Source organism: Prinia subflava, chromosome 20 (assembly GCF_021018805.1).
Source record: "Prinia subflava isolate CZ2003 ecotype Zambia chromosome 20, Cam_Psub_1.2, whole genome shotgun sequence".
Classification (NCBI taxonomy): domain Eukaryota; kingdom Metazoa; phylum Chordata; class Aves; order Passeriformes; family Cisticolidae; genus Prinia; species Prinia subflava.
In genome coordinates, this window is record NC_086266.1 from 6680586 (window position 1) to 6695605 (window position 15020).

The following is a 15020-nucleotide window of genomic DNA, read 5'->3' on the forward strand; positions in this document are numbered from 1 at the left end:
TTGGAACGGGGAAGGTTCTTTATCTGTGACAGAAAGTTGGATTGGTGAGGCAGCCCAGACCTCAGCACTCACCTGATGAGAGGTAAGGACACTACTTGAGACAACAGTCCCTATTCCTGCAATTGTAGAATATGGATATATTTTTAAATAATAATGGTTTCTATTGTATTTATGGATTTCCCAAAGTTACAGTAAGGGGAGGCACTGCCCAGCTGGGTGTGGTGCACTTGCTGCCAGGGGATTTAAAGAGAGAAGGGGTTTGGCTGCAGATTGATCTCAGTGTGACCCGAACAAGGAGGCCCTGAGGCTTTGCAAGGCTGCTGAGCCCTCGGGGGCCACACTTGTCTTTGGTGCTCTGTGAAGAGGACCAGAAATCAAATTCCAGCTTTTTGCTGTTTTCCTGTCATATAAAGGGTTGGTGAGACTGATCCAGCCACAAGTTCTGTCTCCTAGAAGTCCCAGGTTCTGTATGTGTGGAATTCCCACAGGCAGTGCTGCTCCCATCCCCAATTCCCACCCGTGCTGCAAAAGGAATCTTCCTGATTCAGGAGCAAGACAGGAGAGTTTCACTATTTGAGAATAACGTTTGCAGAGCAGAATTGCAGGAGTTGTGTCTTTGGTCCTCGGCCACCAGCCAAAGACCCAAGATCCCTGTGGCTGCTCAGGGGGACACTGAGGTGTGGAAGCCTTGGGAGTGGCTGTCCTGGATGATGCCAAGGGATCCCAGAAATGAAGGACACTCCTGGGGGTTTAGTTGGGTTTATTTTGCTCTCGCAGGAGGCCACGGACAGGCTGGAGAAGAATAAATAGGTTAAAGCAGAGTGTGGCAGTTACAGAACCCCAACGTGGAGATGCTTGACCGTGTAACTGGAGTGCTTTGCCACTGCACCTGATCCCTGTTCAGGCCAGCACTAACCCAAGGTAGTTGGCCAAAAAGGTTTTTAAACATGCCCTCGACCAACTCAACAGTAATAAAATATAAAAAAACCTCTTGTAATGCCATAGAGTCATATCCAGTTGTTCCAAGACTGTCAGTCTGTCCCAAAATACTTCTGTCCGAAGTGTGTTGGTGCAACAGGATGCACTTCTGTAGTTAAAATGGTGATTTCTGGGAATTCCTGGATGATGGATTTGGCACCTTGGGAGAGACAGCAAAGGCAATAATGACTACAGTGCTTCAGCCCATGTCAAATGTGATCAGCAGCACTCCAAAAGTACATCAGGCTCTGTGCTTCTGTCTCCTCTTCCTGTTCCTGCCTCAGCTAATCATCTGTGAGGAAAACTCCCTGACTTTTGGGGATTGCTTTTTGGGCTTTTCTTCTTTGGAAGTGCCTTTCCCATACACACATACTCCCAATTAAAGTGGCTACAGGCTGCTCTGCAGTTCAGCTGAGTTTTTTGATAGCAATTTCTGCCAAGGCCAATTTCTAATACAACACACAAGATCCTCTTTCCTCCCACAGAAGCAAATGTTCCTCATTTGGATCCCCTTTTACCTTTAACCTGCAGCCAGGCCAGCTCTGTAGCTCCATTCAGCTGCCAGTCCTGTTGTGGTCCAGAGCAGCAGCTGGCCTGGCAGGGCTCTGTGAGCCAGGGCCTGGCAGTGCTGCAAGCCCCTGCTTCTAGAACATTCCCCACTGCAGCTCTGCCTTTCAGTCCCTGCTCACTGCCCACACCAAACACGGCCCTGTTGGCTCAGTTTTACAGCCCAGCCAAGAAACCCCAGACCTGCTGTGAGCAAAGGGATGCCCTGCCTGTCCCGTGTCACTGAGGTCACTGTCCCCAGCTGTCCCCAGCTGTCCCCAGCTGTGCTCTCTGTGCCCCCACTCACCGTGGGGCGTGGAGAAGAGGCTGAGCAGGATGATGACGCTGGGCTGGACCCCGTGTTCCACCAGCACTTTGACAGCCTCGATCACCGTGTTCCCAGTACCTGAGAGGGCAAAGGGGGAGAGGGCTCAGGGGCTTTGCCCTGGTTGATAAACTTGTCCTAAGCTGGAATACCTGTGGTACAGCTGGTGTGACTGAATGGTGATTCTGTCCTTTCCCACTGGAAAGGCATCACCTCTGCATGCACTCCTTGTACACGATGGTCTCCTCATGGCAGAACTTGGAGCAGACAAGTAACCTCATCCCAACAAACTCCTTATAATATTAATCAAGAAATGTCTCATAACAGAATAAGAATAACACTGTTTGAGTATTTTCCCATGGCAAAATCCATATAATTAAATCTATATCAAGTCTTAATCTCAGCCATTCTCCCAAAAGCAGCCATGCCCAAACGATTTGCTCTGCATTCCCACTGGTGCAGCTGAGTAAGGTGTGTCCTGGCACAGCCTGATCAATCCCCTCCTCTGTCCCCTGTGTCCTGGCACAGCCTGATCAATTCTGTCCCCTGTGTCCTGGCACAGCCTGATCAGTTCTCTGTCACCAAATGGAGCAGCAAACCCAACCAAAGCCCTGGACTGTGGAATTTTCTTTGGGGGGGCGCTCGGGGCAGCCTGGCTGCCCATGCCGGGGCAGACACTCACTCAGGATCGGGTACATGAGCAGCACTTTCCTCCTGTAGATGTCTGGGGGGAACTTGGCGTAGTACACCTTGGCCCGCTGCGTCTCCTCGTCGCTCTGGATCAGGATCTTCCCGATGCGGATGGAGCGGCAGCAGTCCCGCAGGCCCTGCTCCATGGCCTCCCCTGCAGGGGCAGCAAAAACACAGCAGAGGGGGACACTGAGAAAGGGCTTGGGGACAAGGGGCTGCAGGAAAGGGACAGGCCCAGAGGGACATTCACAAAGGGACACTCCCAGAGGGACAGTCCCCAAAAGGACAGTCCCCAGTGGACACTCCCCAGTGGACAGTCATCAATGGACAGTACTAAAGGGACAGTCCCCAGTGGACACTCCCCAGTGGACAGTCCCCCCCTGTGCTGGTGAACAGTTTTCAGCATTCAAGCTCTCCAGGCTCTTCCCCTTTTCCCTGTCTGCAGCAAACCGCGTCTCCTCGGTGCTGCCGAGCCCTGGGTTTGGTGCTCCCCCAGCTGTGCTCTCTGTGCCAGGAGGAGCTGGAAAGGTCCCAGGGGGCGGGCGGGGTTTGGGGACATCCCGGGGACAGAGGGTGGGGCAGAGTGCGAGGCCGCTGGGTCTGATCCAAAGCACAGCTCCAAAGGTTTGCCCAGCTGGGCAGTACCAGGGACTCTGCCCCACGGAGCGGGGCTGGGCTGGGCCCAGCTCTGGGCACGGGTGGAAACAGGGGAGGGCACCTGGCCCCTCACAGGCAGCAGCTGCCAGGAAAGAGGCACAGGAGCTCTGCTCCAGCCATTTGTCTCCTTAAAGGTTAATGGAGAGATTCCTGGACATTCTGTTATCAAGGATACCCAAGACAGAATTTGGATAAACCTGTTGTTGCACATCTTTGAAAGGAAGTTGCTTACAGGTTTCCAAAGCATTTAATGTGTGCCCCTTCAGCAGCACCTACCACTTCTCATGATGCTGACCCCGCAGTTTCCCTTTTCAAACCGGACTCCTTCGTACTTGTGTCCTGTGAGGAGAGAAGCCAGGGCTCAGTGGCAGTGGCTGCTCCTTCTGCCCTCTCTGCACAGAGGAGAGGGTCCTGGATCTGCCACTGATGGTGACAGATGTGACACTGATGCCCTGAGAGACTGACCTGGAACAGAGGCTGGCCAGTGTTAAAGGAGTAAAGTAGGAATTTATTTAAAGGCCTTCCAAGGACACACCTTGGGCACTACAAGAGCCCAGGGCCATGGCTACACCCTAGATATGGACCAGGGCTCACGAGTTTTCACACTTTTATAAATTTTGGTCCATTTACATATTGGGGTTAATTTTCCAATTGCAGCTTCAGGTAATGAAGTCCCACCCTCCCAGTTTGCTCCCCTCAACTCCCTGTTGTTTAAACTTTACGGGCCTGAAGCTGCAACAGTGTCCTTGGTTCTCAGGCTGGAAAAGGATTTTGTCTAACTAAGCTGTGAGGAGAACTTGCTAACACTTTATAAGAAGTTCAGAGTTATATACTAATGCAGCACAGTGTCTGGAAAATATAAAAGCTAAAACTTAAGACATCAAACCCAATGCTCAAGATGTGAAGCAGCTTCTGTTTGACGTAAAAAGGAGCACAGGTAAGGGTGGTGCCTCCTGGGTGGGTGTCTGAACTCTGTTTTACAGCTGAGGGTTTGCAGTCCATCATTTCTCCAAGTGCAGGTAAAGCCACAGCAACGCTTTACTGCAGGAGGGAGTGTCACCTGCAGGAATGCACGTGCAGCTCTCAGGGGGCAGGACTCAGCTGTGCTGTGGGTCACAGCACGGGGCTGAGCTGTTACCCCAGCCTGCTGATGCCCTCAGCACCTGAGTATCTGTAACCTTACAGATCTGTACAGCTGACAGGAGGAGCCACAGCTCCTGCAGTGGTTTTCTCTAGTGCCACCACAGCCACTTTTCATTTCCTGCTCATCCTCACTCCCAGCTGGCCCCAGCTGCAGGGCCAGGTTCAGGCTGGCAAGGCAGAGCTGCTTGTGCCAAGCACCTCTTCCTTAATGTGAAACGTCTTCAGTTTTAACTCAAGGCTGTGGTGTGGGCAGGTGAATGATCCTGCACATACACTGGTACATTTTCATCGTGGTTTTGCAAGACCAATTCAATCCTGAGTGCAATGACAGTGTTGGCTGGTTTGCTCAGCTGTGTTGTTATGTGCCTTGCAGCTTTTCAAACCAGCAGGGACACTCTGGGCTCCCCAGGGAAGGGCTGGTGGCACCAAGTCTGGCAGAGTCCAAAGGCCATCTGGGTGTTGCAGAGTTCAGTTTTAAGCAGCTCTCTGAGGAGCAGGGAGTTGGACTCAATAATCCACCTCAGGATACTTTGTAACTCTTGTAATAATTCCATGTATTCTGATATCAGTTCCACTTCCAGGGGTGATTTCCCATGTACCTGTTGGAGTGGTCACAGTACATTCTGTGTAGGGCAGTTGATTCAGTCCCTCTTCAACCACGAGTCTGATCTGTGGAACCAAAGAGAAGGCTCAGCTTAGAGGGGTTGTTATCTCTGGAGATAAGGCACTACATGGCAGCAGTAGCTACAAGGACTGGATGAGCTCAAAGAGTCTAAAAGGGTCTCTAACAGCAATTAGGGACTGAATTTAGAGACCTTTTGGGGATGAGGCCTATGTTTTGGCCACAAATCATACAAAGGCACTGCAAAATAAAATTGGGAGAAGAGACAGGTTCATAAGAACGATAAAACTGACTTTATTTACATCTGGCAGGCAGAGGCTTCACAGACAAATTATTCTCAACAGATGAGTGAGGCACCAATGCATTCATTTGCTGACAGGACATCCTGATGAGGGAAAGGGGAGGCTGCCCCTCAGCCAGGCTCTACTTTCACATCCCTGTTTCTAGGACTAAACTGCAGCTGGGCAGCCCCAGAAGCTGCAGCAATGCACACACACCAGCAGTGCCCAGAGACAAGTCTAGGAATCTCTTTATCAGCTCCATCCCCAGCTCCTGCCAGCTCTGGTTTCCCTGTGGTGCTCTGCCAATCCCTGCACTTTTGGATGGTCCAGGTGGAGGCAGCTCCTGACCCCCCCAGCCCTCCCCTGGTGCTGCCCTGAAAAACACAAAACTCATCCATCTGCACCAGAATGATTGTCCTGAAGGATGCTCTGGGTGTTAAAGACGTGAGAATTCTCTCTGTTCATGAGCCAAAGATTCACAGGCCAGAACTGCTCAAGGAAAGCTGCTGCCAAGCAAGAGCTTTAACTAAAAAATCACTGATTATTCAAAGTTCACTGTGGGACTGCAGAAGTGAGGCAATGCTCCTGGGATGGAGCAGGTGTACTGCTCACCTCAGGCAGTTCTTATTCCAGAAACAGCCTGGAAGGTTTTTCTGTCCTTCCATTCTGTCCTAGTTCCTGGCATACAAGCAGCCTCTGCTCCAAATGCTCCCTTACATTTATAATCTCTCTTTCAAGGTATTTTTACCCACTTTAGTACAACTTTTTCTTCCTAGACTGTGTTTGTGGCAGCCATACTCAGAGGCTGTGGTCAGTTTCTGGGACATTTGTACCTGATTTTATTTTATGTTTTTGGACTTAGCTCACCAAAAAAAAAAAAGCCAACCTATTTGCTAGGTTTGGAAGAAAAGCTTTTTTCATCTTGCTGTAGTGCTGATATTGCTCCACATAATCTGCCAAAAGTTTAGAGTAATCCAGTGAAGGTCTTCTGGTCAAATAATCTCTGTGATCTCCCCTACACTTATCAGTGTTTTACACAGAGGCTGGAAGGATTCTTTGTAAACCTGTCAGTGTTGATAAAACACTCATTTTTGCGCTGTGCTCTCTGCCACCTCCACACTTAGGATTAATTTCCTCCTCTCTTCTCTCGTGCCCCAAGAAGCAGCTGCTCCTCTCCCAGAGAGGTGGCTGCCCTTGCTCAGAAGATAAACCTGCTGTTATTACAGCCTCACATGAGGCAGGAAGCAAAGCTTTGGTCCCAAGGTAGAAGAGTCTGACCAGAAAATCCCCTAACCCATTATGTGTGGCTTTTCTTGGAAGCTCAGGAGGAGGCAGAACATCCCCTGTGTCTGTCCAGCTCTTTGCAGCTCAGCATTTCAAACCCCTTTTGAACGCTCACCCTCTGAAGGAGGCAGGAAGGCAGAAAGGTGACGTGACCTGGTCAGGGTTACACAGGAGCTGCTGGGAGGGCTGAGAAAGGAATTCATGGCTCCACCTCAGGCCTGCAGTCACCCCCAGGAATATGACACCAGTTCAGCACCTCCAGTGTGTGCTGGGTCAGGGGCAGCCTCCTGCCCCTGGGGAGCTCTGTGCCCTTCCAGCACCCACCCTGAGCTCCAGCTGCCCCCAGCCCCACCAGGAGCAGCCACAAGGAGTGACTGTGTCCCGTGCCAGGGCTGCTTCTCCTCCCTCACAAACACCACTCACCTTTGTCTTGGTCCTTCCTCCTCATGACTCCAACCTCACTTCTTGCAGCTTCAGGATCACAGCCCTGGCAGTGCCTTTCACACACTCCCTGCCACCTCCACTGCTCACTGACTCCTTTTGTTCACAACTATCTTCAAACGTTGCCTTTGTCATCCCCTTATGTGTGAAACAAACTGCCCCACCAGAAATCCAGCACCTTTAGAGTCCCTCCTTAAGACCTCTCCCTCTGGTGACCTCAGGAGACACTGCCCCAAACTCCTGCCAAGGTAACAGCAAGCTTAACTTCATTCTCATTTTCTCACTGCAACAAGGTGTATTTTCTTTCCCTATAATCCCACATTTTTCTTCATGTATTGCCTCTTGCCATTAAACTCTGCTTGCTCTCTTGGTGGAAAACATGGCATGTCATAACTGTTTGCACCTTGCCAAGTTTAGCAGAGACCAAACCCCACACGAAATTATAACTGCTCTTTGTCACACCTAGGAAAAATATTCGGAAAATGAGAGATCACACATTCCTTTGTGCAAAACTGCTCCTACAAAATGGAAAACAGAGCAGCAGGTTCTGTGGCAAAGAGCTGCAGCACACAGAGGCTCTCTGGCTGTGCTGGCCAGCCCACAGAGGTGCAAGGACCTGAACTCACTGCCTGGATCTGCAGTTTCCAGCAATAAGAGGGGGGAAAAATCAGTGTTTGCCTCAACACAGGGCAGAACACCCAAGAAAGGGGAGAAGGTACATGGAAAAAGGTCCTTCATGCTAATTACTGACAATAAGGTGCTGGAATGCAGGAAACATCCTCAAGAGGGGGAAAGCAGGGGGGAAAGTGGAAAGCCATGAAGATAGAAAGCACTGCAGTCACAACCTTAGGTTGTGGTCATATCTAAACCTGAGCCAGGATTAAGATTTGGCTCATCATAGGAAACCTGCCTGCTGTGCCTGTAACTGTGAATGGTCTCTGCACTATGCTGGAAGGGGAAAAACACTTCCCTCTGTTAATGAGAGTGGATCTGCAAAAAGCAAACATCCTTGTGGACACAGGCAAGTGTGTGTGTGGTAGCAAGTGCTGAGGTTTTCTTTAAGCTTGTAATTTAAATGAGATAAAGGCTGCACTCCCTACAGCCTTTGTTCTGACTTACTAAAACATGTGAAAACTTCAAACTGCTTTGTCCCTGCCATATGGCTAAAGACAAATTCTCCATGTGGATGCACCCAGAGCTACTAATCTAATTTAAAGCGAGTGCCAGGAGGCACTTCTGCATGCAAGCAATTGGTAACATCCAGGCTGTGAGAAATTATACTGCTCTGTTCACAAGATCAAAAGTGCTGCTTCAAAATAAAACTCAATTATCTGCAACCTCTGTGCATCTGTTTTTGAACAGAATTCTCTTATTACTACAGGTCTCTGTCCTCAAGTAGCTGTGTCTGGTAACACCATGGTTTCTGGAACCCGTTGGGATGAAACAGTGAACAGAAGTCCCTGTACAGAAAGTTGCTGTCACACCAATTTCCTTTGGGTAGAAAAGCTGCTGTCACACCACCATTCTTCTGTTCTGAAAGACCCATTTTATGGAAGAGTTGCAAAGTACAAAATCAAGGAATTCTTCACCTACCAGACGATCAGCAGAAAATACGAAGTCTCCTCTACTGGATTTCCTGAAAAAGAATAATTTACATTTTAACTTGGGGAATAACTGTAAGAACATTGCTTAAATACAATATTAAATGCTATAGTCCAAGGCAGTTCAGAGAAAAGCCTCCTATCATATACTAAATTTATCCCAGAGATTCTGCATCGTGGGTTTCCTGGTTGGTGGCAGAGCACTGGGGTTTGGCTCCTGCTGCTGCTCTGTCCTAGTAGCAATTAAACACAAGAGGATGATTTCTGCAGGTTCCCATGGTACTGCTGTTCCAGCTCAGTCCCAAAACCCCTCCTAAGCTCAGATCCTCCTGCATTCCCTGCAGCTCTGAGCAAGGGAGCTTTGCTTGCCTGTCCTCCAGTCAGTCAGAAACTGTGGGACACTGATCACCAAGGTCCTTAACCCAGGGCTGACAACACTCCTGATAAGCAGGAGACACATCCTGTCTTATCTGAACTCACTGATGTGATTAGATCAGTGAATGTGAGGTTAAATTGAGCAGGGATTAATGAGCATTGCCATGAAAACCTCTCTGCCTCTTATTAGTTTGGGTTCAACCTTTTGCTCCTGTGCCTGTGTGGCTTTTGGCCCCTTCAGAAGGCAAAATGAAAGGTTAAAAGCCTGAACTTTAGAAGCAGCTTTAACACCTTGCTCCCCATGCCAAGAGCAACTCTCACCACACCAGAACAGGACACATTTCTGGTCAAGAAGCCAACACCCACAGGGCAGGAGCCTTGAAAACCCTCAGACAGCACCAACATGGTAAGAGGTACTTCTAAATGAAATGTTCTATCCATCCCTCTCATGTTTTCAAACCCTGATACTCTGCTTGTCTCCTTAAATACCAGTTTGTATTTAATCCCCAAGATTCTGAGACACCTCATGCTTACACGAATGAAAGTCAAAAGGATTGCCTGCTCATTGTCTGGGAACCAGTCACTTATTCCCCACTTTAAAAAAGAGCATTGACTTAATCTAGTTTCTTTCTCTGTGCTAATAATAACACAGTGTTAAAATACTGTTTGCTTTTATTTTTTCTTTCTTTCTGGTAATGACAGGATAATCCTAACTTTCTGCTGTTTTGACATTAACTAGACAGGCAATGCTCAAAAAGACCCCAAAACTGCCAAAAAACAAAACAAAACAAAACCCAGCCCCAAATCCGGGCAATTATATGATCTGATTTTATTGGGGTTTTTGGAAAGTCTCATACTTCTATCTGTGATGTAGATAAGGATTTTTAGAAGAGAGAAGTAGCTAAGTGGCACATCTAGGTTCTTCCAGCCTGGCATTTCAGAAAATTTAGCTGAATTTCACAAACAGGTGTAAGACAGAACCAACAATGTCCAGATCACAGTTTAGACTGCAAAGTGATAACGTGTTTAGAGTGAATACTCTGAGTTATTAATGCAGATTATGAGCTTTGAACCAACTCCTGTCTTTGCAAAGACACAGATATTCCTCTGCACAGTTCACTGAACACCCTTTACTGGTCATACCTGGTTTTTGGGAAGGGGAGGGCAACAGAAAACCACAGTGCATACAAGTAACAGTAATACAGAAAATGTCAGATCTCGTGTACAGGGGCAGCTGGAAAGCTGTGACCACATCTCAAACCCCACATCCTGTCAGAATTGGCAGGGGGCAGAAAAAAAGAGCTCATGTGAAAACACTGTAACTGTTCTCCTTAAATACCAGCTAGAAATACATAGAGTAACGAGTCATGTCAGACTAGAAACTGTTTCACTGCTTCAACAAGTAACAAGACCACATCTAAAAATATGAGGCATTAAAACTAACTTGTAGCAGGAACATTGTGTTACACAATATAAATGAGTTTCACTTAGTTTCTGTAGGCAGGGGACAGCGGCTGATGCCACAGTATCTGCCTTAGGAGGCGAAAAGAAAGGGGTTTTTTGGGACTGTGCTGTAATATAAGGTAGCTGCGGGGTTTTTTCCTCCTTTAGCACTTGGTACTAGTGACAAACACTGTCAGGTCTGCAGGTGTTGGGGCTTCAGTAATTCCTGTTTCTCTCATTACCTCACAGAACTTGTTGAGAGGTGCCCAGGGTGAGGGCTAGCCTGGAAAAAAGCCACTTCCCCACACAGGATCTGTACAAGGCTTTTTAAGAAAACTGAAGGCACTGGATGAGCTGTTGGCATTCAGGGAGATGATGTAGCTGGGAACAGGTCCATGTTCTACCTTCAGCACTTAAGGGACTGCAGTTCTTAATTTCTCCATGCCAGGGCTGGGATGCAGAGGGATCCCACCCTCCCTGCCTTCAGTTGTCCTTGGCCAGCACAGGTGAGTTACACACTCCTGAATCCCCCTGCTCCGTGCCAGGACTGCACACCCAACCACTCTGCCATCTGCATTTCTATGTTACCACTCTGTTCCGTAGGGAATAAAAAGTTTTAGCACAATAACACAGAATGATCTCACCCAACAGACACAAGAACCTTGAAGTATCTGGATTTAAATCATATCTCTTGTTAAATCAGGAGTTAAAATGACACTGCCAACCTCAGCTAATGAATTTGCTTCTATATAAACCCATCACTGCACTACTTATTTCAGCTTCCAGATCCTTGGTTCATATCTGTGAGGCTAGAAATTACCTTGAGATCATTCCCTCCTTGTAAATGTTCTGGAATGTTCAATACTTCAGTGCATCAGCTCACATCCCATTAGAGCACTTGAGGCTCATATCCCACTCAGTATAAAAGGCACTGCCCCCATTAAGCATTTGCTGAGTAGAAAAGTGACAAGCCTGAGGGAAAACAAGGAAACCCAGGCACAGCTAAATTGAGGTGATCTATCCATCTCCCCGACTCTGGCATACAGACCAAGTTCTTGTTAATTTTAAGGAAGCAAAAGTGCCATTTTAGTAAAAGTGCCATTTTAGTAAAAGTGCCATTTTAGTCTGCCAGAAGGACATGTCTGACCCACCTCTGAATCCCATAGGACACCATGACCAGCCACAAGAAGGAGGGTTTTTCTTCACAGTAATACCAATTGAAAGGATGTGATTTTTTTCTCTCAATCCTCTCAGGAACAAGGAAATAGCACACTTCTCTGAGCAGCTCATGCTATGGACAGAATAAAATCCCCAAAGTCTTCTGCATCTGGCCTGACCATTCTTTGCTCCATGTAAGCATGCCTGGTTCTACCTTGCAGTTCACTGGGATTATCTATCTGAGTATTTACCCCTTCCTCACTTACAGCAATAACCCCAATTTGACTGGATTTTTTTCTACTTTTGCTCCATTTCTCACTCCCCAGGAGCTTGCCTTTTAATGTCTGCCATTTTCAGGTATTGCTGTACTTGGAACATCCATCCTCTGCAGTGTTAAGGAATCTAAATATTCTCCTTGAGTTAAGTTGTTACCTGTTCTTTTTTAATCCAGAAAGTCTTAGTGACGGGGCTCTAATTGCCTGTAGATGACAGCTTCTCCCTCTTTCCAAGCACTGTACGTGAACATACTCCTCTATTAGCTTAAATTGGATTTTTTGACCAGTAGCTCCTCTGAGCCACATTGCTGCCAGTTCACAAACAAGGTTCTGAGGAGGAGTTTCTTTTAGCACCTGGTTTGAATGCCACAGCAGCTACAGAGTTGCCACTGCAGACTGCAGCAGCCCACGGAAAGGTTAATGAACAGTGCCTAAAAAATCCTCCTCTCCCTTCTGCATCTTTCTGAACAGGCACTAAAATAGGCCAGTCTGAGCTCTCTTAATGAGATGCAGTTGAATTCCTGGGACAGAATACAAAAATAATGTTGCCCTACCATCCTCACCTACAAAGCCAACCTTTCTGAGGAGGCTGCTGCCTGATTTTCCTCACTGGTTAGGAAGAGAGCTTGGAAGTGACAGTTTCATCTCCACTTCCAGGGCAACACTACACTCAGAATAAAGTATAGTCTGTGATTGCTGCAGCTGCTCTGAGTAATTCACTGTTTACACGTCCTATTCTAGACTTCCTCTTACCAAAGTCTTGTGCAATGAAGCTGATGTAACTCTAAAAAAATATCCTTCAAGTTAAAATCGCAGCTGCAGCTTTCTGGATAAGCTCACTGTAACCACAAATCTCTTAAATGTATTTGAAAGAGGTCAAAACCTGTGTACAACAAAATAATAACAATAAAACCCCTGAGTAAAGTAATTACATTACTGGTATTTGTCTAGACATCAAAACTATATGGTTTTCATTAACCTCAAAACCTTTCACAGGCCATCACCAGGCCTAATTTGGATTTCTCTCTGCTTAGCCCACTCCCAGCTTCCTTTCCTGCTCCCCAGAGAAGCTGCCAGGGGGCTGTTCTCATTTGCAGAGATCTTCTGGGTGGTCTTGCCACAAGTGCCCTCTCTACATCAACCCTGCACTGCCTCTGGTGCAGCCAGATTTTGGTTTTCCCACAATGCTTTGAAAATTAAGGAAAATCCTCCACAAACTAGTTTCAGGTAAGGAGGCTCAGCTAAGTTAATAAAATTAATGGAGGTATTGTATTTGAGAAATGGTGACCATTTTTGCTTTAAAAATTAATCACTGTTAGCTACAAAGATAAGCCTCAAGAGCCAGAAAATAGCAAAACATGGACTATGCAGATGGACAGATGTGAAACACAGCAAGGAACAGTGTCTCTGCAATGCCTTACTGCAGATGGCAGAAAGCCACTGTGTCACAGGAAGAGAAGGTTTTATTCAGAACCTGATCACTCTACAGATAGGCCTGATTTCACACCTCTTTGCTGGTGGTTCTTGCACACCAGTAGTTTTTAATATACAGATGGATGCTACTGAAGTTTGTCTTATGTTGCATGCTATATTTAATACCTTCCACTATCACCTTTCTCAGTGCTGAACGAGCACAGCTACAAACGTGACCAGGGGGAGGGACGTGCTCAACACCTGAGCTGCGATGTGGAGCGTGGTGCTCACAGCTGCCTGCAGAGCCTGGAACAGCTCCGCGTCCCATCCTGCCTGCAGGGTACGATCTCCGGAGAGGGTAACGAGCCCCAGCTGCTCCAGGCCCGCCCGCGGAGCCCTAAGGTGCAGCCTCCTTTCCCAAGGGTTTTACACACCATTGTACTGCACGCTCCTTGTGCTGATGATGTGGCACGCAAGCTCCGAGCCGCCCGCAGGGCGGAGGTGTGCAGAACCCCCCGTCAGGGGCCGTCCAGGACTGTGAGGGGTTTAAAGACGCGCCGAGCCGCTGTCCCGGTCCCCGGCACCCAGCGGCGGGGGTGGCACGGAGCCCCGGGAGCGCTGCCCCGCCGTGCCCTGCCCCGGGCCCGCGTCACCAGACATGGCCGCGCCGCCGGCCCAACCGCCCCGGCCGGCACACGCGGCACGGCGGCCTCGGCCCCGGCATCCCCCCGCGGGCAGCGCCGAGCCGGGCAGCCGGCACCAGGGGCCGGCCGAGAGCGGCTCGGCGGGGCTGCGGCTCCCTGGAAGAGGCAGGGATGGAGTGAGCGACGGGCGACGGTCTCCCTCTGTCTCCCAGGCCCGCCGCGGTCCCTCCCCAGCGCACGCTGCCCGGCCCGGCCCGGCGCGCTCACTTGTCCCTGATGATGGTCTGCAGCTCCCGCAGCTGGTCGTTCATGGGCAGCAGCTTCAGCTGCGGCCCGATGGCCGGCGCGCCGCCCTCCTCCGCGGGGACCGGCGCCTCCGCCACCACCCCGTTGCTGCTGCTGCTGCTGTCCGGGCTGGGGCAGCCGCTGTCATCGCTGGGCTCGGCGAAGCGAATCAGCCGGGAGCCGCCGCTCGCCGCGGCCGTGGCGGGCGCCGGCGGCTCATCCTGCGGCCGCGGGCCGAGGCGCTGGTTCTGGCAGGGCATCGCCTCCATGCGCCGGGGCCGCGCCCCCGTGCGCGCCGCCGGGGCGGGGGAAGCGCGCCCGCCGCCCGCGCTCCATTGGCGGCCGGCGCCGCCGCTCAGCCCGCGGCGGGAGCGCAGCGCGGGGCGGGACCGGCACCGGGCGGGCACCTCCAGCCCCGGCCCAGCCCCGGCCCAGCCCCGGCCCAGCCCCGGCCCAGCCCCGGCCCAGCCCCGGCCCAGCCCCGGCCCAGCCCCGGCCCAGCCCCGGCCCAGCCCCGGCCCAGCCCCGGCCCAGCCCCGGCCCAGCCCCGGCCCAGCCCCGGCCCAGCCCCGGCCCAGCCCCGGCCCAGCCCCGGCCCAGCCCCGGCCCAGCCCGCAGTGCGCGCTGCGGGACAGCCCCCGCGAACTGCATAAAAGCCTCCTTTGGTTCATTCAGTTTTTAAATTGAGAAAGGAGGCTGATGGGGATTAGAAAATTAACAAGGTTTTTAACCCTTTTTTCTTTTCAGTAAATGTACAAATCAATGCCAGGATCTTACACATCAGTGCCAAACTTTCCAGGGGACACCCAGGCAAACACAAGGGCAGGGAAAGGAGAGCACCTCTGCCAGAAAGTCATCT

The 15020-nt window shown here is 50.0% G+C and overlaps 1 protein-coding gene across 1 annotated transcript; it reads right to left on the reverse strand.

Moving 5' to 3' along the window:
- Nucleotides 1-745: 745 nt before the first annotated feature.
- Nucleotides 746-14528, reverse strand: UPRT (uracil phosphoribosyltransferase homolog). Its single transcript, XM_063416508.1, has 7 exons — nucleotides 14144-14528; nucleotides 8561-8603; nucleotides 4939-5008; nucleotides 3473-3535; nucleotides 2532-2693; nucleotides 1832-1930; nucleotides 746-1138 (listed from the first exon to the last, which is right to left on the reverse strand). Exons 1-7 carry the CDS (start codon nucleotides 14428-14430, stop codon nucleotides 1032-1034), a joined length of 831 nt encoding a protein of 276 aa, XP_063272578.1. The 5' UTR covers nucleotides 14431-14528; the 3' UTR covers nucleotides 746-1031.
- Nucleotides 14529-15020: the final 492 nt, after the last annotated feature.